Source organism: Echinops telfairi, unplaced genomic scaffold (assembly GCF_000313985.2).
Source record: "Echinops telfairi isolate 266 unplaced genomic scaffold, ASM31398v2 ScPeMD7_7424;HRSCAF=8462, whole genome shotgun sequence".
Taxonomy (NCBI): Eukaryota; Metazoa; Chordata; class Mammalia; order Afrosoricida; family Tenrecidae; genus Echinops; species Echinops telfairi.
Genome location: NW_022111324.1, coordinates 13623269 through 13649454, shown reverse-complemented (window position 1 = coordinate 13649454; position 26186 = coordinate 13623269). Strand labels below are relative to the sequence as shown.

Below are 26186 nucleotides of genomic sequence, written 5' to 3'. Positions count from 1 at the left end.
GGGCGGGGAGTATGGAAGGGTGGCCGTGATGTGTCCGTGGCAGGATGCTCCAGGCAGAGACGGGAACTAGGCTCTTCCAAGAAGAAAATAAACACAGTAACTGAAATAAATAAACACCTGCTGCGTGCATCCACTAGGTCTGAGAGCTTCAAGGCAGGTCCCCAGCCCCAGCCCCACCCACTGTATAACCACCGCGTTGCCGAACACCTTCTTACACCGTGGACTGGGACCACGAAGGGCAGTTGGGGCCACTGAAGGCTAACCATTGCACTCTCCTTTCTGGCAAGTCTCTGAGCAGGAGCGGGGAGCGCTAGTGAGTACGTATTCCCCAGTCGGCGCAGGTTCCCAGGAAGAGTTGGAAGCTGCTTGCTGAAGGAATTTGTTTTCGTACACTGGGGATAAAGAAATGTTTCTGCTCGGATAGTTGAAATTCTTCACCTGACATTAATTAGAGAGTCAGAGAGAGAAAGAGAGCGAGCGAGCTTGACTTTCCCCTCATTTCTAGCCCACTGTTTTGGCTAATGCATACATCTCCAGCCCCTGCAGTGTTGTAGGATACACAATATTTAATCTCTTATAATATCAAATACTGTATAGGGTAGAGTATCCGACACTGGTTGTGTCCATGTTCCCTGGGACCTCATCAAATAGGGCCGGCGCATGTGCATGTGTGTGGGTGTGAGAAGGGTGTTACAGTGTCTGTTGAAAAGGGGCCACAGATTGGTAGGTAGCCCTTTCAAAACCCCCTGCAAGATTGCTGGGAATTTTCAGTTGAGACCTGGTGGTGATACAGATCAAACCTTCATTTTTATGACATAAGTCAAGACAAGTATCAGTAGAGTTCAAACGCTCGGGCTCCCAATCCCTTCTATTGTAGAAGACAGGTTTGGAGGGTAATCAGGTTTCTCTCCTTTAGTCTTACATTTTATTTCAGTCTTACAAAAAGTAATTGTCTGCCTGCATGTCTCCATACAAATGCAGATAAAGCTATTTAATTGCAGGTAGCAGTCAGTCTTCCTTTTACCAGGTTGATTTTTTTGTTTCTTACCACTGGGTTAAGTTTTATTTAGATATATGAAAACAGAACTTTTTTTTTGTGGAGATGCTAGAAAAGGAAGAAGAAAAAGATAGACTTACCTTCATATAATTCATTCACTCCCCTCTTTAGGCCTCGTCTTTGCTCAGCTGTTAGCACGAAATGTTTGGGTCCGGTGATTTATTAAATCTTTTTCCAGCTTCATAACCAGTAAGGGTGGGATTTTTATATATGTAGACTGAGTACAGGATTTGAGAGAAAAAAGAACTATAAAGAGTTCGGTAGACTTGTGTGTCCATGAGGACTTGAGGAATTAAAAAAAACAAAACATAAGTAACAGTTCAGTAGATTTTTTATGTCTAAGCCTATAGATTTTTCTGTATCTTAAGCAGGAACTAGAAGAAATGATATATGTATATATATACTTAATTTATATATTATGTACATATGCAAATACTCTACTCTGGCTTGACAATATACTTTGCTTAGAAAGAGGGGAAAAGTCAAGTACCCTAGAAGAATATTCATGATACAAATTATGAAATCAGTTATTCTGGTTTATCAGAAACAGTGTATACTGTATGAACATTGTGCTTGTCTCTCTCTCTCTCTCTCACACACACACACACACACACACATATACACACTGGCTGTAATTTAAAACAAGAGGCTGACTTGTAAGAAAATGCAGTATGTAAATTATTTCTGTGAGCCTTTTGTGGGCCTTTGAATCTGGGTTTTTTAAGATCTTTGTCACCTTATTATAGTACTTTACTTGAGGGGGCTTCAAAAGTTTTGTGGGAAATGGAATTAAAAGAGACTCAAACTTTTCCATGAACTTTTGGAAGCATCTTTGTAGAGTACTTTTGGCGACAATTCTTCAGCTTATGATACTGTTATATGAATACATACATTTTTATGCCTCTTTACTGCTGTTCCCAGAACAGAAATAGAAGGATCTAGAAAGTGAGTTAATCAGTTCTATGTTAATAACAGCCAGAATTAGAATTCACATATTGTTGCTGAAGTTTCAGACTATCACTAGGACTTTTTTAGGTATTGGTTAGGAAAAGGAAAAAGAGTTTGCTTAACAAATCTTGTCTCAGATTAGTTGTTCAATTTAATTGCCTCTTTAAATAATCTGCTTTTAAGAAATTCTTTTTTTTAATGACAAACATGCAAATAATCGTTTCAAGCACTCTTGAAGGTATGCTTCATAAGCAAACCTCTGGTGATTAAAATGAAATCCCTCAAGTGTTGGACTGATTTCTCACAAAGTGTTCTGAGGCTCTTTAAGACGGTAGTAATGAAAACGTGTAGCGTTGTTGGATGTTTAGAGAGGTCCTGAATCATAGACTATTTACAGACTAGGAAACCAGATCCAAGAGGGCAAGTGAATCGCTCATCGTCACTTGCCAGTCAGTTACTAGAAACTCCTGACTCCTACACTGGCATTCTTTCCATTATCAATCGAAAGTATGCTTTCTCAAAATCAGTCCGTTGAGTGTTGGTAACTTGTGCTAGAGACTCTTTGAGGTCCTAGAGACACAACGTGCATGGCAGAAAGTTTCGGGACTCTTTGGACTCACAGTCAAATTTCAGAATGAGGCCAGAAATGGAGCAAACATGAAGAGACATGTCCAAGGTGCAATGAGAAGATGGGAGGAGAACAGGCGGCCTGCCTTTGGAGAGTCAGGAAAAACTGGGTGGAGGAGGCAGTGCTGATTTGATATTAGAAGGATGGCTAGAAGGTTTTGAAATAGACAGAGATCAGAGTGAGTTGGGAGAAGTCTTTCTAGGGAACAGCAGGCTGTTCAAACAGAGTAGAGTGCTCATGGGGGAAAGTAGTTGAAGCGGCTGAAAACCTAGGGGTCTGTGTGTGTGTGTGTGTGTGTGTGTGTGTGTGTGTGTGGAGGGGGCGCGGGCGGGTCACAAAGGGTCTTGTATGTCATGTTAAGAGAGCATACTTCATTCCGTTCTATACAAAAATAAAAATACGTGTATAAGGAAATGACTGAAAGTGTTGGTTCTCTAAATTTTGCTTCTGTTATTGTGCTATCTACCTATGTTGGCAAATCCAGAAAGTGAAACTACTTTCATATGTCACTAGGGGGCACCGTAGTAAAACTAACCATTATTCTGCTTTTAAAGAGCGCGTATTCTTTTGTGTTCCCCTTTTTTTGGACTCTTTCATGCTCAGATTTAAGATGGAAAGAAATTCTCCGGAAGCCAAATGCTCATTAACATACAAAAGGGTGATCAATATAAAAGTGGGAATGGGAGTAGGAATAGCTAATATTGTTTCCTACTTCTACAGTAAATATTTTCTAAATGGGAATTCTGAACATGTGTTCTGACCACGTAATGACTAAATCATTACTTATCATCAAAGCTCCCAAAGCCCATTGATGGCAAGCCCATTTTAACACAAAGCAGCTCTATATAGTTTTGAAGGATGTGAATCTTAATGAGGGCAGATGGCTTCAGCTTTCTCCTAAGGAGTGGCTAAAATGTTTGAACTGCCAACCTTGTGGTTCACAGTCCAATCTTTACCCAACATTGCCACCAGGGCTCTCCTTAAGTATTTATCAAAACTGAAATTCACTGTAATCAAGTTAATTCTGACTCACAATGACCCTAAAGGACCAGGTAGAACTGTCCTGTGGTTCTCAGAGACTCTAACTCCATCTTTCTCCCTTGGAGTGGCTCATGGTCTCAAGCTGCTGGTCTTGCTGTTGGCAGCCCAATGTGTAACTGCTACACCACCAGAGCTCCTCTTAAGTACTCATAAGACTCCCCCCAAACCCTAAACGTATTGCCACACAGTTGATTCCAATTCATAGCGACACTATGGGACAGGCTAGAACTGCCCCATGTGGGTTTCTGATACTGTAACTTTTTATGGGGGTAGAAAGCCTCAGCTTTCTCACACTGAGTGGCTGGTGGTTTCAAAGTCCTGACCTTGCAGTTAGCAGCCTACCACATAATACTAACCCCACCCCCACCCCCAAACCTGCTGCCACTAAATTTTGATGCATAGAGGTAAAGTGGATTAATATGATGGGGATTATCTGGGAAATATCACACACAGTTCCATATACAGACCTGAGTGGAGGAGAACTGAGAATCCAGTAGAAAGGCTTTAGGTATCGACCTAGGACTATAATCTCTATATTAAGTGCTCATCTGCTGAACCAGTAGGTTGGTAGTTTGGACACACCCACAGGCACTTTCATAGAGGCCTGGCAATCTGCTTTGAAAAGGCCGTAGCCTTGACAACCCGATGGGGCACAGCTGTTCTCTGCCCAGCGTGGATCGGCCATGATGGGCATTGGCTTGACAGGGACTGGTTTGGTCTGGATTTGGGTATCTCTCTTCCCAACCCCAGCCTGTAACTTCCAGCACTGAGCAGGCCCAGCCTTGGAATCTGGTCTTTCCAAATTCTGTTTCTTTTAAGAGTAATTGTTTTTGTGTCTTTCACCCTTAGTGAACTCAGAGCTTTTTCCCCACTTCATGTAAAATGAAAGTCAATATTCCAGACATTCTTTGGTTTAGAGGAGCCATGTACAATGTTTTTTCTTTTTCTTTTATTGGAGGCTCTTACAACTCTTATCACAATCCACACATATATCCATTTTGGCAAACATGATGTACATATGTTGTCATCATCTTTGTAGAAACATGTTCTTTCTACTTGAGCCCCTGGCATGAGCGCCTCATTTCCCCACCTCCCTTTCCCACCTCCCCTCCCTCATGCCCACTTGATAAGTTATGTTATTCCTTTCCCCCCCCCATGTCTTACACTGACTGTTGTCTCATTTCACCCACTTTTCTGCTGTCTATCCCCCTGGGATGGGGGCCATACAACAATCACTGTGATTGGTTCCCTCTTCCTTCCCCTCCCCCTACCCCATGCTTACCCTCCTAGTACTGCTGCTCCCCTTATTGGTCCTGAGGGGTTTATGTGTTCTGGATTCCCTGTATTATGAGCTCTTATCTGTACCAGTATATATGTCCGGTCTAGCCAGATTTGTAAGGCAGAATTAGGGTCATGGTAATGGTGTTGGGGGTGGGGAGGATGCATTAAAGATCTAGAGGAGGGTTGTGTGGTTCATCGGTGCTATACTGAACCCTGACTGGCTCGTCTCTTCCTTGTGGCCATTCTGACAGGAGGTATCCAAGTGACTACTGATGGGCTTTGGGTCTCCACCCGGCCCTCCCCCTCATTCCCATTTTTTTAATCTAGTGAGTAAAACAAAAAACTGGAGCTACAAAACAGAAAGGTTATTTTCCCACAGTCACAGATGCAATGAGAGCCCCAGTGGCACTGTGGTAAGTGCTCTGCTGCTAACCTAAAGGTCAGTGGTTTGAACCCATCAGCCCCTGGTGGGAGAAAGAAGTGGTGGTCTGCTTCTGTAAAGCGTGCAGCCTTGCAAGCCCATGGGACTGCTCTACTCTGTCTTACAGCATTTCTCTGAGGGCAACGGACTCAACATCAGTTTCTTTTAATGGATGAAACATGAGGTAGAATTTGGGATGAAACTCACCTCCTACCAAACTATGCTTTGTGCATCTTGTTTATCGTTGCCCACTTTTGGTGTCTGCATCTTTTGAAAGAAGGTTTTAAGGCACTGGCTTATATGAAAAGGAAGAAGGCGATCTCCTCAAACTTTGTGGGTGTTCCTGATGCATAGAAGAAGGTGCACCGCACCAGGAATCAAAGGGTTCTGGTCTTGTCCTGACTTTGAGTTTCCCTGGCATTCCTCCAATCCCAGTTTAATCATTTCTGAAACTGAAGATGGAAGTGGGGGTAATCCCCTTTCTTTATATATTATTTGGTTGGTGTACTACAGAGCTTTATAAAGGCTAGGAAACTCATTATTAATTATCAGCACACCCCCATAATACACTACCATTGTTTACTTTTTAGTATACACACCCACATATACCAGTACTCAAATCTCAGAAAAGACATCTTGATTACATGCATGTAATCAAGACCTTGATTTCCCTACTATTGTTCTTAGTAAATTCTCATTAAAAAAAAAACCTAAAAAACTCCATAGAAACAGCAATAGACAAACAAATAGACAAGCAAACAAACAGCCTCAATAATTTTGGAAGAGTTATCATATTGTAAACATGAATTTCTAATGAAGAGTTCATAATTGCACAAATGAAGAAAGGAATAAGAGAGACACAAGATGAGGTTGTGAAGCATATTAAGCTCAGGCTCTGCTGTTTGGATTGTGTCTAGAAAGTGGCTCAGATTTCCAAAACTGCACACCGAGAACATCTGACCTAGCTGTCTCTTTCTTCACATGGGTGCACTTCACCCGTTGTCAAGTGAGTTACTTGGCTATCAAATAGGGCTAAATATTACATTTAAGAGGGGCATGTTTTCTGGTGGGCCCTGTTTCATACGGTGAGAAATGCTGGGCATGTGACTGGGATGGTTTGACAGTTTTTTTCTTCTGCTTCTTTTTAATTTTTTTCTGTAGACTTCTCATTCTTCAGCATGTTCACAACCCATCACTGTTGATCCATTCAGACCCATAGCAGCTGTATAGGATAGAGCAGAACTTCCCCATGGGGCTTCTAAAGCTGTTCTCTACCAGAAAGCAGACTGTCACTTGTCGTGGAGTGACTGGAGGATTCAAACTGCTGAAAACTCATAACCACAGTACCACCAGGGTTCTTTAAAGCAGAGCTTAAGTCGTCTATTAATTTGATACTATCTGTCTAGCTTGGATAACATGCCCATGCTACTTATAGAAAGACATCGTGATGGACAGAAAGATAGAGACACTCAACCTTTCATTAGTACATTGCACAGTTGGGGCACTCTGGGGTACAAAGAGTCAAAGTACGATAGGTGCAGGACGGGGCTCTCCTGCAGGTAGCTAAGGCCAGAGCCGAGAGCACCAGGGAACCACAATCAAACTGATGAAAATCAAAATTAATAGTACCAAAAATGAAAAAGAATTATCGAAATAGTCATCAAGAGATAGCTCATTGGGTTATAAAATAAGATATATAAACACCTATCTTACAGTTAAGTAATATTTAAAAAAATCATTTTATTGGGGGCTCTTACAGCTTTTATTACATTCCATATGTCAATTGTACCAAGCATATTTGTACATATGTTGCCATCATCATTTCTAAAAATTTCCTAAGTTAAGTAATTTTAAATACATGTAAATTACTTTCATGTTGGGTGCTTAATGTTTTCAGCTCCCTAATCCTCTCAGGGTGTTAATCTGGACCTCTGTAAACTCACTGGTGCAATGACAACTAAATATTTGGTCTCTGGGTAGTAAAGCTCTTTGTGCAGAATGGAAGGGTGCGGAGGGTGGGGTAGGTTACACGATATGACTGTAGGTGTTACTGCAATAACAGTTTCTCATTTTTGCAACATTTTCCCTTCTGTCCTCCGTCACTTACTACAACCTTGGAGGAAGTTAAGGCAGAGCTTGTGTGCAATTTTACAAATGAAGAAGTTCAAGGTGTAGGGACTTGCCTCGTTCTGGAGAGAATGGCCAGGAATAGCAATCAAGACCAGATCTAAATTCCAGGCCAGGTTCTTTCTCTTCATTGCACTTGGCCTTGATGTAATGACCCTGAGCTTTAAAGGTGTTGGTAGGCTGTTTTTAAAAGGTCTTTTCTGACACTGGTTACGTTTGACGAAAATTCAAGGCAAGATTTATATGTAAGACTCTTTTTTAAAAAAGCATTTGAGTTCATTTAACACAAACATCAATAACGTAATCAACGATACTCTGATAACAGTACGATAGCAGTACGATAGCCATTTTTATAAAGCAGAGCACTGCTGGTGTGATGCTTGCAGAGAAATGGAAGGAGATCTGGGTTCTGGCACTGGTTCTATCTGAGCCTTATTTTTCTTTTAGTAAATAATAAGGGGATCAGGATATGCAATCTCTGAGGAGGCTTCCAGTTTCATTATACTTCATGTTTATTCATTCCGTTATCCAACAATTTATATGGTGCACGAGTTATCTGTCAGGTGTTGAGAGAACAATGATGAGCAAGATCATCATGGTCTTCCTTGCCCTCCCAGAGGTCCTACCTGTGGGAGTGACACAGATAAACACAACAGTGTAGCTTGAGATGAAAACAGGAGGCCTATGCTTTTCTGATGGGGGGTGGTGGGTTGTTTCCAAGTAGGACACACTATGAGTAAATAGACATATGCTGGGGTGGCCCCCACAAATGGATTTTTTCCAAAGCTATTATTTAATCTTTTTCTTTTTTTACAACCTATCACTGCTATTCCATTCTTGTAAACATTTTTTAAACTCATCTGTTTGGATGGCTGATAGTACCTCCCTTAATTTTTAACTCACCACCTCTATATTGTCAAATCACTGGCCTTTCATATCCCTCTGCTTTCAAGGAAACCAAAAGAAGTCTCATGGAGCGAGGTCAGGTGAGTAAGGTGCATGGGACAAGAGAGGCATGCTGTTTTATGCCCACAACTGGCATACTGAGATGGCTGCGTGAGCAGATGCGTTGTCATGGTGGCAAAACAGTCCCCTTTCTGCCACAAATCAGGCCTTTTTTGGGTCACAAACTGTTATGCATTCTTTTCAGCACCTCTAAATAGAAAGCTTGATTAACAGTCTGACCTAGTGGAATGAACTCCAAATGCACTATGAGTTGACATTTTCATCCATTCGGGAAGTTGACAGACGTCCAGAACGAGGTTTGTCATCAATTGACATTTTACCTTTTTGGAGAAAACCACGTGTACATTTGAGTTTTTCCCATAGTACTGTCCTTGTGAGCAGTGTTCAACATCACAACATTTTCTGTGGCATTTTTCCTGAGCAGGAAACAAAATTTCACAGCCACACACTGTTCTCTTAAATCAGTCATCACAAAAAACGAGGTTTGAGCAAAACTGCTTTTATGAAAAAATTCACTGTGACCAGAGAGATACTTCCCAGGCAATGCCACTGGGTGCACTAACTCAGAGCAAGTTGCTGGATGCTTGCATAGTAGGAAAAATGGGTACCATGAAAGCTCCACTCTGCCCAGCATAATTCCAGTTTTTCGGAGGGTCCCGCCTCATATTCTTTGCCAACTGTAGTGGGTAAGTGTGGAAAATTCCATCTTCCTTTTCAGAGGTCCCTTGAAACACATGCTGGGAGCTCATAAAATGTATCTTCACCGTCTCTTTGGATTGATATGAAGCCCAAAGTGGGGGAGAGGAGTGAGGAGAGGCCACATCCCAGTGGAGGCTTGTGGTGAATTGGGTAATCCCCATCACAATTCCCTTTCTTCACCATCTTTTTCTGACTCACTCCCTACCTTCACCCTCAACCTCAACTCGAGGCCTTGACGTTGTAGTTTTGTATCAAGTGAGGAAGGACAAGGGCTACATAATTGTTGTAGAACCCACTTCCTGTTTTCAGACTTCATGAGTATCATTTCCTCCTAATTCACTGTGACAAGGGATAATCTTCCCAGGTGACACCACTGGGTGCACTAACTCAGAGCAAGTTGCTCAATGCTCACTTATGGGGGAAAATGTATACTATGAAAACTCCACCCTGTGAAGTTTTTTTCCATTTTTTGGGGTGGTGGTGGTAACACCTCATATCTACAGAAATAAAATTATATCAAGAAAATAGAGCAGTTGTGGAAGCAGGCAAGTCCAAGTCCAGGCAGACTCCAAATCTGTAGGTCCAATTTTTGACTGGAGACTTCTCTTGACCTGAGTAGCTAGGGGTAGTGTTGATTGACAGGAAGACCACAAGCTTGTGGCTGCAGAGATGACAAATCCACGGTCAACAGGTCAGAGGACAGGTGACTGGCAACTCCCACGATTGCCAGGCATTATGGCAAACTGTTGGCTCAAGAAAGTCAGGTGCAAATCCACACTCACGAAAAAGCAAACCCGTTTCCTACAACTTATATTGGAAGCAGATCACACCCCCGAGGCAATGACCTGCATCAGGGCTGTGACCTGAGTAAAGATGCTGCATCTCACCCTAATCTTATCTCATTATGGAGACTTGTAACTGATTGACTAGGATTACATTGTGTTAGATCCAGTCATAGGGGGTTACTAGGTATTAGCTGTCAAACCATTGAGAATCAGCCCAGTCAAGGTGACGCAATACTAAACTATCACACATACTATCATTTTTTTACTTTGATATATTTGTTTTGCACCATAATATTTGAAAAAAATTTTCTACCAGTATTATTGCCATCTCAGGTTACAGGCAAGAAGGTTCAGCCCAAAGCTAAACTATATAAATGTGTTTTTAAAGGACTTTGTAGTATGTAATCTACAGACAAGATGAATTTTTAGGTTCTTCTTCATTTATTCTTCCAACAGTAAACATCCATGAAATAGAAAAGGTAATGAGAAAGCTGTATAGGAGAGTTGGCATGACCTGTCAGTTTGCAGTATTGTAGTGGCTTGTGTGTTGCTGTGACGCTATACCTATGCCACCAATATTTCATATATCAGCAAGATCACCCATGATTTTAGCAGAGTTTCCAGACTAGGAAGAAAGGCTTGATTATTTCTGACAATTAACCCATGAAAACCTTATGGATCATGACAAGGCATTGTTTGGCTCACTTGTGCTGTTTTAATGAATGTTCTCTAAATTGTATTGTCTTAATTAATGTTCTCTATTTTACCTCCCTGCGTTCTACTATCCACTGCAATGGTTGTGCAAAATCAGACAAAATTCATGATTACAGGATTAATTAAGGAAGTTAACAAGTTGGAATGCCCGTGAGAGATGCTCAAGGTTGAGTTGTTTAACAGGACATGTGACAAAGTTTTTCCGGGGTGCACATGAATGTCCAAAGGAACATACCACTCAGCTGTAAGCCTCAAGCCAAAGGCTAAAGCTCCATGGGTCAGCAAACCCAGCTCCCTGAACAAGTTAGAGTCCACTTGGACAATTTTCATACAAATTGTTCAGTGATTTAGTTAGATTTAGCAGCATGTTAGCATTCTTATTAATTATGCTCAGTTTGTTCCTATCCAACTCTCTTGGTTCACTGACTTTGTCATGCTATCTTCATTTTCAAGGCACAATTCACCTTTTGGTCTCACACTGATGGTTTTTAAGAAGAGCATTGTTCTTCCAGATCATATCCTTTATTATGGGTGCCGCTCTTCTATTTCATTAGAAGGTGATCTCAAGCGACAGGTTCAATTTTATGTTAAAGAATATCTCAGAGCAGTAGCCTTTGCTCTGTTCTCTGATGTTCCAGTTTGTCCAACATTGAAAAATGTCATTGAGAATTTGATTTCTCAAAGCAGGTTCTTAATATTGTTTCTTCTTTCTCTTTCTGGAAAATGTGTTTAATTACTACTCCTTATTCAGGGGTTAATTTGAGCAGCAAATGAGGTAACAAATTTGAAAGGACTTAGCTAAGTACATGGAATATTTTAAGTGTTCAATACGTTTTTATTCTTTTCCTTGAGCATATTAAGAAAAAGATTTCCAGATGTTTCCCATTTCTAGATTTTTCCTTCAGCTTAATTATGTTTTCTCTTGTTTATTTGGGTCTTGTCTCTCTTTCACAGCTTAATTCTAAATATTTCTCTGGTGAATTGTTCTTAGGAGATATAATCAACAAAGGTTGCTCCACTCTGGAACTTTATGACATTTTGCCTATGGATATTTATCATTTGTTATTTTCCAAAGACACTGTCTCTGTCAAAAAGAAGAATTGTGGGTTCTCTTTCTTTGCGATCCCAGAGTCAAGTGGAATAATTCCCACCATAGCAGCAGATACTCGGTAATGGTTGATGCTTCAGCCAACCAAACTACTGAATAGAGCAAACACGTCCTGAGTGCCAGCTTGGACACAGCGGGCACAGGTCATGGATTCAAACTTTCTGGAAATGTATTGAAGTGATTTTCAATCATTGAACTTTGTGTACCTATAAAAATGCAGATTCCTGGATCCATGCAGATCTTTTGGATTATGGAAATAAGTCAGCCGTCTGAACTTTTTCTTTTTTACACTTCCAAAGAGATTCTACTGTACTTTAGAACTTGAGAGTGATTAAGCTGGTAGATCTTCCCACGGCATCATCAGTTCCTGTTAGATGTAACTCACATCTACTGATATATGAAGTACCTAACGGGTATTTAGTTGTTTCCTCTTCTTCTTGGCTTCTTGCATGACAGCCCCTTATTGGAGAAAGGAGGCGTGGACTCTGACTTTCCCTGTGCTTCTTCCTGTGGGGTCATCATGAGATCACGGTGCGCTTTGTCACGCCCCCACCGTTGGCATTGAAGGGGACACAAGGAGTGCAGTGGTAGTGCAGTTTCCCCTCGGTCCAGATTTGTACTGGGAGAATAAAAATTTACTTTAGTGATATGAACTGGAAAACAAGAATCAACTCTCTACACTTCTGTTGGCCTCATATTCTAATTTGCAAGATCTAAGATTCAACTAGAAGATTCTTCTATCCACTTCTATGCTTTTTATCAAACCTCAGGTGTGGAGACTTATGAGAAGAACTTAAATTTCACCTTTGAGAATGGTGTGGACCCTTCTGACTTTCCAGATTGAAGACGCTTAATTTTATAGCTTGTTCTCACATGGAAGCCCTCGCCGATTGTTATCAGTTTTATCTCAGTATTTTGTGAAGACCTTGGGATTTTCCTTTTCCTTATGTACAGAAGATGTGTTTATGTGTGTGTGTGTGTGTGTGTGTGTGTGTGTGTGTGTGTGTAGTATTCTGGTAAACTTTATCATGAAGCTCAGATTCGCTTGTATTATTCTTCAGGACTATACAGACCCAGTGTGTTAGGGTTCTCTACAGAGACAAAACCAGATTGCTAATAATTTTATATATATATTTATACAGATAGATATATATATAACACAAGAAATTAACAGTTAAATTATAAAGCAGTACAAATGGCTCAGTGCAACTCATTCCCATGATTCAGTTGTGAGACACTGGCAGTCCTTCAAGTTTTGAGGGCCGCCAGGTAGTCCTCTGTAGAGCAATTCAGGCTATCCCAGCACAGGCAGCAAACAGCAAGGCAGGTCACCAACAGTCAGCCAGATGACAGGGTCTGACAGTCCCCAGCTCAAGAGATGTAAATTCCAATTGTGTGGCGAAGCAGGTCTTGAAGGAACCTCAAATTACAGCAACACAGTCTAGGGGTTAGGTGTCTCACAGGTAGTGTAGCTTGCAAATCGAGGCACAGAACATGCAAGGCAGCCGCACACTGGTCTGATGATTGAAGAGCAAGAGACAAGAAAGGCAAGGCTAGCTGATCCATTTATCTCCCCGCCCTTCAATTAATCCCACATGTGTTTATCAGCCAGGTTGGCACAATAAACTAACTACCTCACCCAGAGAGCTGATATTTTGGCAGTCTTTTCTTCCCCTCACCCCTCAACCCATTTCTTATTTCAATAAAGATATAAAATTTACATAATGCCTGTGTTAGTCCGGATTGACTAGAGAAACAAATTCATAGTTACTCATGTGTATAAAGAAAGAACTTTATATAAAAGAGCAATTGTATATTGAGAAAACACCCAAGCCCACTCTAGATTAAGTCCATAAATCTGATATTAGCCCAATACCAGTCTATAATTCCCTCTTCAGACTCATGCAACACATGCAATGGTACTGAATGCAGGAAGATCACCGGCCAGTGGGTGGAAAGTCTTATGGATCCAGTGGTGGTGGAAGCATCTCAGTGCTGGCATGAGTCTCCATGTGGCTCCTCCAGCTCCAAGGCTCTGGCTGCATCAGCGTAGCTCCATGTGGCTTGTCAACAGCAATGTCTCACAGGGAAGGAGCATGTATCTGGCTTGCAGTGAGCTACTTATTTCCGTTTGCTCCTCCAAAATGAGGACATCATGCTTGGACCTGATTGACTCCACCCCTTTTCAAGTTGACAGGAGATTACGGAAGTGCCACAATGCTGTTATTCCTTGCTGTCATATAGGCTCTTATTCATGAAGAGCGTTTTAGTTATCTAGTGCTATTAGAACAAAATTAGCACAAGTATGTAGCTTTAACAAACAGACATTTACTGTCTCACAATTTAGAATACCAGAAGTCCAAATTCAGGCACCACCCTAAGAGAAGCCTTCCGCAACCCTCCCCCCCCCACCCTGACTGTTGGTGCTGGGGGAAGGTCCTTGTCTCCTTTCCACATTTATGGGCCTGGTATTACTTGGAGTTTCCCATGTGTCTCGGCATCAACATTCTCCTGGGTCAAGGAGGTTCTCAGTTAAGGAGTCCTGGACCCAAAGGACACACTGCACTGCTGGTCTTCTCTCTTGCTGGTATCCAGGTCCTTTGATCCCTGTTCATTTGTTTAATCTCTTTCATAGCTTCAAGATACAATCTAATCCTTCAGATTGTATCCTGCCTCTTGAACATTGCAAACAAAACCTAATCTTCTTTACCATAACCTAATCCTGCATCATTAACCACCGGCCAAGATGAGAATTTATAACACATAAACTAATTATATCTGATTACAAAATTACAACCATAGCTTTTGCAAACCATGACCTGGTCAAGTGGATACACATTTCTGAGGGACACAAATCCATCCATGATCGTGACCACATGTGTAATAGAATAAGATATCATCTTGTCAACAGATTATTTTTCCGAGTCAGTCTTAGCCTGGAAACTTGGTTAAAACAAATCACCATGGGTGACCTAACTAATATTCCAAACTTCATGGGCAAAATTTTCAACAAATCAACCCAGTAAGACAGAATAACAGATGGGTGGTAGTATATATTGTTTCATAGAATACACTATGGATGTGCTATAGCTATTGTCTTCCATGTGCATATAAGAATAAAAGCTGACACTAATCAACTCCTTACAGTTCTTCAGACTGGGTACAGAAAAGTAGCATACATTATCTAATTCCACCCTCTCAATTAGCCTTAGAAATAGAGATTTTTGCTATCTGCAGTTTTCAATGAGGAAACTGGATTAGCGAAGTAATGTAACTTCCCCAGGATCACATAGCTGAGTAAGCAGTCTGGTGGACGCTAAGAACACATGTCCAATACCTGTATTATGAAACAGTAGGTAGTAAATGCCATCAGACATATTAAAAATTAACCTATTAAAATACATCCAATGGGAGTACAGAAATAAAAAATTAGCAATTTTCTTTAGGTCTGGAAGGAAGTGGGAATATGATCAACAGATTTTTGGTGCAGAGAACAAAGGCGGTATAAGCAGTTTTGGATGCTTTCCATGTGCCTGACAAGATGGGTGCTTTCACATATGTTATCTTCTTTATACTCCATAGTCATATCCTGGGAGATTCCAATGATAGTATGATGCCTTATTTCCACAGATAAGAGAGCTGAAGTCCAGGAACAGTATAAAACATTTCCAAATTCACAAAACCAGAAAAGTCAGGGTTTGAACTGAATCATACTCCAAAGCCTATGTTGGTTTTTGTTTTTTTCCCCCCCAACCTATGTTCTAGGAGTGCCAGTGGTGTAGTGGTAATGCTTTCGATTGCTAACCGAAAAGTCAACAGTTCTAAAGAAACTACTGGGTCCTCCATCGGAGAAGGTGGGGCTTTACTCTCGAAAAGAATTGCAGTCTCAGAAACGCACCTGGGTGGTTCTACCCTGTCCTTTAAGGTTCCCATGAGTCAGTACTGACTCAATGGTAGTGAGTTTGGTTTGGGATATCAGGCTCTCTCTCCAAAGGAAAGGATGTTGGACATCGGACCCTGTGCAGGTATTTGCAGGCAATGGTTATTCAGGATGAGGTAAGCAGACATGGAGGATGAAGGAAGAACTGGTGGAAGGACAAGGGGATGAAGAGGAAGGAATATCTTTTTAAAAAAAAACTAAACAGCATGACCTAGTGTTGACTGAATTAATGCTAGTGAGAAATGTCTAAAATCTGCAAATCCCTATCCTTGGGTGACGTTCAGGAAAAGGAACTGGGAAGCTTGAGTCTGGGGGTACCAGTAGACCAATCCAAGGGGAAGTCACGTGTGCCTTTCCTCTCAGCCTCTCAGCAAGTTTGTCTCGGAGGATGTCGGCTTAGTCACGGCACCACTCTCTCACCAGGGCACTTCATGAAGTTGGGAAACTTTTTTTTTTTCCAGGAACTTTTTTGAGATCCTTCGCAAAAGGCTTTTGGGAGATTCTTATTAAGCAATCTAAAGTCTCAAGGACTTGCGGATCATGGAGGGTTAAGTAAATTAGGGGGTAAAGAAGGTTCCTGCATTTCTCTTTACTGAGGTTAATTCGAAGTTGCGATTTTTTTGTTGCTGGTGAGTTGGTTCTGACTATTGGTAACCTCATGGCTAACAAACAGAATGTTGCCTAGTCATGTGCTATGTTGAAGATAATTGATGTTCAAATCCATTGTTGCATCTATTGTGTAATGGGTAGAGGCTCATCTTCCAGCCCTACGACTGCCATCATTGTGCTGTGGTCCATAAGGTTTTCATTGGTTAATTGATTTCACTGGTTAAATAAGATTTCACTGGTTAACTGGAAGATCAACAGACCTTTCTTCCTAGTGTGTCTTAGTCTAGGAGCTCTGCTGAGACTTGTCTATCATGAGTGACCCTGCTTGTATTTGAATGACCAGTATTATAACTTCCAGAGTTATAGTAGTAACTTCCAGAGTTATAGTAGTATACAAATCACCACATTAGGACAGACTGACACACAAGTGGTTGAGAGGTGCATCTTATGAAATATAAATCATGGAAAGCTAATGCTGAAAGGCATGCTTGAGATTTTCTAGTAATTTTTACAGGTAAGAAAATTGATACCTAGCTATGTTATTTAACTTGACTGTAATGCATAGTGAAGGAGCCCTGGTGGCACAGTGGTTATGCATTGGGCTACAATCTGCAAGGTCAGCAGTTCAAAACCACTAGCCACTCAGTCGAAAGAGGAAGCTTTCTATTACTGTAAACAGTTATAGTCTCAGTAACTCATAAATCACAAGGGCGGTTCTGCCCTGTTGTCTGAGTTACCATTGACTTGATGGCAGTGAGTTTGGTAGTAGGAGCCCTGGTGACTCCGTGGTTGTGCATTTGACTGCATTTGGCTGCAGCATTTGGCTGCAATCCACAGGATTGGCAGTTCAAAACCACCACATGCTCTTGCTACTCTTGTAAAGTTAGTCTCAGAACCCCACAGAGGTCCTATCGAGTCACTGTGAGTTGGAATTGACTGAATGGCGGTGAGTTTGAGTCAGTTTATTATGTGTAGTAGCTGACCACTTGGTATTAGAACCTGACTGGCTGGGTGCTGAGCCCTGAATTTCTAATGCTACCTAATAGGCTGCTCCTGACTTCTACAAGGTAGCAGTTCTTGCCGACCCTTTTTCCACAAGGAAATAAATCCATTTATTTCCTCAATGGATTATGGTAGTAGAGTCACACACCGTCTAAAAGAACTTTTTCCAGAACACTGCCTTAGACTCAAAGAGCAGTAATTCCCCTGACATGAATGGTTCACTGATGGGAAAGAGTCAAAGATTTCCTTTTCTACTCCAGTCAACATGTCATCTCAACTGTCTGCACGACTACACTTCCGGAAGCCTGCTAGAGAGCAGGTAAGAACAGCCCAGAGAAGTAGGGGCTTCCTCATCTTTGTGGCAGTCCCTCGTGGAATCCTCTTGGCTGTGGGCACTAATGAGAATGTCCGGAGAGTAGGAAGCAGGGTGCCGCTCCTTAGGGTAGGAAAACAAATCCCTCACCATACCTTGAACCGGACACCTTGCCAAAATAATCTTGGGGAAAGGACTTCGGTCTTGGCAAGAACAATAGGTATTATTTTATTTTTATTGTTGTCCCCTCCCACCACTCTTTCGCCTATTTCTCCTCCTCCTCCTCCTCCTCCTTTTTTGGTACATACTAGAAATATGTGGCTCATAACTTTTAAATCCAAAAATAAAAAAATAAAAAAAAATACAGAGTCTCTTTCACTTCTGACCTCAAGGTTCTAATTCCTATTTCCAGAGGGAACCTTTGCTCTTTCAAATCCATTCATTGCTCATAACAGTATTATTGTCTTTTAAAAAAAACCCGTAATTTGGAATATTTGGATTTTTCCTTTGCTTTTTTCACTTAATATATTTTGGAGTTTGCTCCATATTGAACTTCTTTGCTATTTTAACCAACACATGACTACAGGCATTTTTTATCTACTGGGCTTCTCTTAAAGGGGGATGGGGGGAGACATTGGACAGTGCAAGACATGAAAAAATAATAATAATTTGTAAATTATCAAGGGTTCATGAGGGAGGGGAGAGGGAGGGGAAAAATGAGGAGCTGATATCAAGGGCTCAAGTAGAAAGAAAATGCTTTGAAAACGATGATGGCAACATATGCACAAATGTGCTGGAGACAATGGATGAATGTATGGATTATGCTAAGAGTTGTACGAGTCCCCAATAAAATGATTTAAAAAAAGAGAAAGAAACTTAGAAGGAAAACAAAGAGAAAAACCTTCTAATGTTGATGTTGAGTGTTCGTTGATGCACATTGGATTTCCCACGTCATTGAAGAGAAAGGAAAGACCTCACATTAAGAAGAGCCATGCCCAAGTGCAGCCTTTGAAAAAGACTGGACTGGTTTTTATTGCCAGTGTGTCCTGAAAATAGGGCGTCTTTACTCATATGTTACAGTAAATGAGAAAGCAACCCAGAAGATTCTGGAATTTGCTCCCACTGAGAGACGTCCTCCATTAGCAGGTCATGCAGAATCCTTAGTGGTATTTACTATAAACTTAAATAAAATAATAATGTTGTAAATTGTGACAATGTAATAATTATTTTATTATATGAATACTAATACTAATAGTGGGCTGTGCATTGGGGCTGCTCACTGTAAGGTCAGAATTTTGAAGCCACTTTGTGGGAGAAGGAGGAGGCTTTCTATTGCCATCCCGAGGTTCAGTCTCACCTTGGAAACGCACAGGGGCAGTTCTAGTCTATCCAAAAGGGTCACGATGGGTCCGTATCAACTTGATGGCAGTGAGAGAGGGAACACCAAAATTGTTTCCTGAAGTCCTTTCTTCTTTCTTTTCTTTTTAATGTACGAGAAAGAACTTTGTCCCAAGGAGCAACTTTACATCAAGAAAGTGCCCCAGCCCAGTCCAACGCAGGTCCATAGGTCCAATGGAGTCCTTGTTTATTAATACACCATTATTAATTACAGTATTATTAGTAACTGAGTGAAGTAGTTACATTTTCCTTCCTTCTTTTACCTTAATCACTTCTTTCTCAAAAAAGTTTTTGATATTAGTTCATAAGTATTCCAAAACAACAACAAGAAAAACTCACTGCCGTCAAGTCAAATGCCAACCCATTGGCACCTTATAGGACAGTAGAGCTGGCCCCATGGATTTGCGAGACTGTAACTCTTTGCAGGAGTTGAAAGCCCCGTCTTTTTCTTACTCACAAATACTACTGACCCCAATATTATAGGCAAAACACTAGAAAATTGTACAGAATGAATGATTATAAAAGCATGGGCAGCAACACCAACAACTGCGTGTGCTTGTATCATGAGGAGACAAAACCGTGTGATTCACTGTGCTACTCTAATTGGATCATGTTGAAAGCTCTGGAGTGCAGTAGAAGTTTGCAAAGTACATTAATGGAGGGTTTTAGCTTTGTAGGTATTCATGTAACCAGATGTAGTAGTTCCATAATTTGGTGCCAACTTGAGACTATTAAGAGTGAAGGGGTGGAGTAATTCTGTCAATCAGGTCGCTGCTTGATGATCTCATTTGGAGGCGCTATGGAGGTAAATAGCTCGCTGAAGGTGGGACACACGCACTCACAACTTTGTATTCTTGATGACAAGTCACATGGAGCTATGCTAGAGCCCTGGAACTAGAGGAGCCACATGGAGACCCCTGCCGGTGCTGAGATGCTTACACCATCACTGGAGTCACACGACTTTCCACCCACTGGCGTGATCTTCCTGCATTCAGCGTCATTGCATGTGCTTTGTGAGTCTGAAGAGGAATTTTTAAATTGGTATCGGACATAAAGGCTAATATAGGATTTATGGGCTTGATCTGGACTGGGCTGGGATGTTTTCTCAATATTCAATTGCGCTTCTAATGAAGCTCTTTCTTGTACACATCTGAGGGCCTCTGGATTTGTTTCTCTAGTCAACCCAGACTAACGCACCTGAGCTTACAGAACTTTTCTCGTTGTTATAATAAGTTTGTGGTGAGACATTGCATACAAATGTGACAGATGGTCATTTTGGTTTCACCTCCTCTGATAGTGTCCTCTCATGTGGTCGACACCTCTCGCACTTCCCTAGTGATGGCACTGAATTGGGGTTCAGCAAATAGAAGCACTCTACCAAAGAATATATTGTCTGGCAGAACTGAGGACAGAGCCCCGAGGCTTGAATAAAGTTGCAGAATGGTCTTGACACCTAAGACAAGTTCTAGAAAGGAAGATGGGTGGCTGGGAAATGTGAGCATAAACTTCATCGAAAAAGTTGTGTTTTGTTAAGTTCTGGTTTCAGGCAAAACCCTTTGGGAATTTCTCTTTATAGGTCACTGCATTTCTACTTCATTGGATCTGACTTAGCAACTTCATTTGTTCTAAACAATATTTCCTTTTTCTCCCTCAGGTCCCACCAAAGTATCCTCCAATTCACAGTATCAGAGTGCAATTTACCAGTAAGTGTTGTCTAAGTTCGGGAGGAAGACGAAACTTTCGACACCGGTCAAGGATAATAGCCTTGGAAACTCACAGGGGCCGTTCTCGTCAGACTTGGCTGGATGACAGGGAGTTTGTTGTTTTGGTTGGAGATTGTCTCAGCTTAATTAATTCATATTTTAAAAAGATTCTTCTCTTGAACTCTTACTTTCTTTCAGAGCAATGCATTCTGAAACAGTGGAAGCCCGCCTATTATTTTCATTAGGGATAAAGTAAAAAAGGATATTAATTAGGCACCAAGTATGTTTGGCAACTGTGCTAATTACTTTATATACTCACTTAATTTTCCTAGGAACATTTTAAGTTAGGAATTAGTCTCACTTTTCAGGTAAGAAAAATAATTCTACTTTCTATAAATCTGTCTGACTATAGGACACATCATTCTGTGCTATTTTGGAACAAAATACATGTGAACATGGCGGTGGGGGCTCCAGATAAGAAGGAATGGTGATACTTTACGTACTCACTGTTTAGATCTATAATTACTGTATATACTCGTGTTTAAGCCGAGTTCAGCACATTTTTTATGCTGAAAAAGCCTTCCTCAGCTTATATTCGAGTGAGGGTCCCCACTTACCCATTCTCTGGTGCAGCTAAGGTTTTTGTACTTATAAAGTTATTGTTGATACCATATTTTTTTTGTTGACCCTCTTTTCCACATGCAGTGCCAGTTTACTGTTTTTCTTTAAAATAAATATTCAAAAACATTTAACCTACTGATGCCTCAATTAATGTAATTTTATTGGTATCTATTTTTATTTTGAAATTTACCAGTAGCTGCTGCATCTCCCACCCTAGGCTTATACTCAAGTCAATAAGTTTCCCCAGTTTTTTTGTGGTAAAATTGGGTGCCTCAGCTTATATTCAGGTTGGTATGTACTCGAGTATATACGGTATACTATGACAACTACTGGTGGTTTTCACATGTACATTTTTATCTTTAAATAAGTTCTTCTAAGCCTGCCCTCCATAAGTGGTCTGCATTTTTAATTCAAAGTATGTCTTCTTTAAGGTCTGGTACAAATTAAGAACTCCTAAATTCTAGTCAGCAGTGAGGAGTTCCTTTTTCTCATCACTAAGGGAAATCTCATCACAAAGCAGAGTCCAGGATGCACCTTTTTAGACATTCAGGATAATGTCAAGACTGATATAGAAATTTAGGCTTTGGGGCTTATACTTAGATTGAATTGATCTCACATAAGCCTATCAAACCTATCACCTTCATTACTTTGTCTCCTTTTTATTTTCTCCTCTTGTAGTGACTCTTCCCAAATTACCTAAGACATACACACACACACACACACACACACACACACACACACACACTCACTCACTAGCTGGCACCATTCAGCTTCCCAGTTGCATTTTATTTAATTCCTCCTGTGTTCACAGACCTTCTGATATGCACAGCTGAACTAGACAGGGCTAGGAAAAACATGTGGAAGTTTCAAAAAATTGTGAAAAAGTTCCATTATCTTTTAATTCCATTTTCCCATGAACCTTTTGAAGACCGCCTCATATTGTTTGTAAACCCAGGGTCCAAAATATGTGAAAGAGTTTCATTCTAGGGTCAAGTGGACGGAAGATAGAGTTCAAATAAGAACAATGGCTTTGATACAAGCTTCTAAGTAGAGGTGGTGCGCAGACCCAGGGCCAAGAGACACACCAACTCTTTGCCATGGTCCACCCACTGAGGGAAGCACTGATGTTGCCAACCCTGGCTTAAAAAAAAAACTAGGAATTCTCCTGTAATCACTTAGCTCTCAAATCATAGCCCCACCTGAGACTTCCTTGGCCACAAGAAGTCTCGACTTTTCTTCTTCTTTCATGTTATTCATAAAGCAGGCTTCAACCTATGTACAGAAATATGGTTCTCTCTTGCTTTCTTCTTAATATCACTTTCATCTCACTGATAAGTCTTTTTTATTATTAATAATTTTATTGCAGGCTCTGACAGATATTACAACTATCAATAATTCAAATATATCAAGCACACTTATACATATATTGCCATCATCATTTCCAAAACATCTTCTTTCTACTTGAGCCCTCAGTATCAACTCTTCTTTTTTCACCTACCCTCCCCAACCCTCATGAACCCTTGATAATTTATAAATTACTTTAATTTTCATATTTTATGGCATCTGCTCTCTTCCTTCACCCATATTTCTATTATTAGTTCCTGTGGGGGTGGGGGAGAGGTTATATATCCTACCTTGTGATCAGTTCCCCCTTTTTCCACCTTCCCCCTCAGCCCCTTCCCCTCATGATATCGCTACTCCCACTATTGTTCATGAGGGGTTTATCTGTCCTGGATTTCATGTGTTGAGAGCTCTTATCTGTACCAATGTACATATTCCAGTCTAGCTGGATTTGTTAGGTAGAACTGGGTCATCATAGTGGTGGGGAGGAAGCATTCAAGAATTAGAGGAATGTTGTGTGTTTCATTGGTGCTACAATGCACCCTTGCTGAATTATCCCTTGCTGTGACCCTTCTGTAAGGGGATGCCCAATTGTCTATAGATGGACTTTGGGTCTCCACTCAGGTCCCTCTTGTTTGCACTGATATAATTGCTTGTTTTGAATCCTTTGAGACCTGATTCTTGATCCCTGTCGACCCCTTATGATTACACAGGCTGGTGCGCTTCTTCCATGTGGGCTTTGTTGTTTCTATGCTAGATGGTTGCTTGTTTAACGTCAAGCCTTTAAGACCACAGATGTTATATCTTTTGATAGCTGGGCACCATCCACTTTCTTCACCACATTTGCTTATGTACTCATTTTGTCTTCAGTGATAGTGTTAGGAACATGAGTATCACAGAATGCCGGATTATTAGAACAAGGTTTTCTTGTATTTAGGGAGGTCTTGAATAGAGGCCCAAAGTCCATCTGCTATCTTAATACTTATCATATAAATATATGTACATTGACCTATATCCCTATCATTATAAATTAATATATTTGCATAAATACATGCCTATAACTCTACTTCTATAAATAGCTTTTGTTTCCTAGTTCTTTCCTCTATTTTCTTCCACTTTCCTTCTGTCTCAGTATCATGCTTGCCCTCTATTTGGCTCTCAGTAATTCCTCTTGGATACATGGCACTTGATCAAACCCCACCAGACATTCTACACCCTTCTCAAAAGTGATTCTATGTTCCTTATTGTTCCCTTATCCCTGAGTTTGTTGGCTCCATGTACCCCTTCCCCATCCCCTCCTCTCCCATGTCCCCTCTGGAACCTCCAATCCCTTGTTTTCTCTTTGGGATTGTTTATCCTGCCTATCTTATATTATAGGAAAAAAACAAGTCCCAGGTTTGTCTGCTGACCCTTATGAATATTTTCCAATCAGGTCTGATGAGGTGCCAAGTCCTGTCCCCAGAGCCAGAAGTCTCGTTTCAGGATTCCTTGGGGACTTCTTTCCTTTGCTCCCCTTTTTCCCCCGTGGCACTCCCTTTTTGCTTCGCCCGTGTGTGTGTGTGTGTGTGTGTGTGTGTGTGTGTGTGTGTGTGTGAGACCAGGCACACATTCCTCAAAGTGTCTCCAGTGTTATACCCTGTAGCATTGTGGGTCAGTGAGGGGAGGTTATGTCTCTTGGTGGGGCCGGCCCTATGGTCCTCTCTGTGCATTGGCTGCTCCGAGCAGGGATGTTATCCTTGGGGCTTGGTGGGCCATGATGACATCCTCTCTCTCTCTCCCTCTTGCTCTCCTTCTCTCTCTCCTTTTCCCTCTTTTTCTTAGTTTGCACCCCTGTGGTCTGGACAGACCTCCCACTCTCCCACTCTCCCACTCTCCCCAGGCTGTATCTGCAGTGCTGTCTTCTGTTTTACACTCTTCTGGGGATCACTTGATTAGTCTTATTGGAAGATTTCTGCCTAACGATGCACTTATAAATATATTTTTCCCTCTTTTTCTTCCTATTGCACCCTCCCCTCCCCAGAGTGTGAGAGGGAGAATGTTTGCATCCTCGTCCCCTCAACCAACTATGGAAACATGACGGTGCAAGACAACGGCATCGACATCAAGTGTGATGGGTTTTATCTCATTTCTCTGAAGGGCCACTTCCTCCAAGAAGTGAGCCTTGGCCTTTCATACAGAAAGAGTCGGGATGTCCTGCTTCCCCGGACCAAAGTCAGTTCTATTGATGCTGTTACAGTGGCCCATCTGGCTTTTACGGACAAAGTCTACTTGAATGTGACCGCTGAAAATAACTCCGGCGATGACATCAAGGTGAATGGTGGGGAACTGATTCTTGTTCATCAAAATCCAGGTGAATTCTGTGGCAAGAAAGGATCTGAAGGCCACACCTAAGCCAGGGACCAGCATGACGCCAAACTGGGGTAGCAGAGGAGACTGATCTTCCTTTCAAGTGGAGGAGATGCCCCAGCTGAGGACCCCCCATGGCCACATGGGTGTGACAGAAGCAGATGACCCCCTCTTCTCAGGGATATTTAAAATTTCCTTTGTGTGCCCATCAACCTTATTTATCCTCATACTTGCTAAATCAGCTAGCTATTCTCCTCATGACTGCTGGATTCATTAGGCACTTTTACAAGAAGGAGAAAACAGATATCTTTTCCTCAAGGCACATTATTTTCACTGGCCAAGAAATTGTATAATAAACACTTTATTGGAAAAGATACCTGACCGCCATACGCTTGAAAGTCAGCATCTGACCTGGTCACCATGAAGAACAAGAAAGGGACTTATGAATCTGCCAAATGTGGCACGGACCAGCGCCGGGGAGCCACCGCCGCCTTTCAGGGTAATTCGTCTCAGCTTGCAGTGTGTCTAATTACTTCCCCATATGGAAGAGCCATGCCCCCCCCCAAAAAAAACAAAAACAAAACCAACAACTTGTGAACAGCTATGAGAACTATATGAAGATAGCAGTCTAAAGAATAGCGTGTGCTCTGCTTTTCTTTTGTTTTCCCTTTACTACTGTCCTGCCCCACCCTCCAAGCCTTCTCACTAGAAACCCCCTTCAGAGAACCACCGGGGAAGTGGTGCTAATTAGTGACATAGGGAACAACAAAAGATTGTTTCTAAGCAGAGGTAAAGACAAGTTATTCTGAGGTTACCTTAGCACACAGGATACTAGAACTCTCAGGACATTTGTAAGGCAATAGGAATTTAAGCTAGTAGTCTGGGGAGGAAAATGCATTCCTTAGAAGAGAGAGGTAAAGCAACACAAACTCTATCCTGCTTATGCTGAGAAAACACATTCAGCGTCACGTTTTGTACAGAGATCCCACACTGCTGCGCAATATGTTCTGACTCATAGCAACCCCATAAGTGTAGGGGTCAAGCTGTTTCATAGGTTTTAAAAATGATGTAACTCTCAAATGCAGGTTTATGTCAAAGGGCACTAAGAAGCTGCTGGACCTTTGTAGGAATCATTCTC

At 41.4% G+C, this 26186-nt stretch overlaps 1 protein-coding gene across 1 annotated transcript in view; it reads left to right on the top strand.

Moving 5' to 3' along the window:
* Window positions 1–25093, top strand: part of TNFSF4 (TNF superfamily member 4) — a 26729-nt gene extending 1636 nt beyond the window's left edge. The window contains exons 2-3 of the mRNA XM_004706824.1: window positions 20692–20740; window positions 24723–25093. Of these exons, the coding sequence (XP_004706881.1) occupies window positions 20692–20740; window positions 24723–25093 (420 nt within the window). The remainder of the gene's footprint in view (window positions 1–20691; window positions 20741–24722) is intronic.
* The last annotated feature ends 1093 nt before the right edge of the window (window positions 25094–26186 follow it).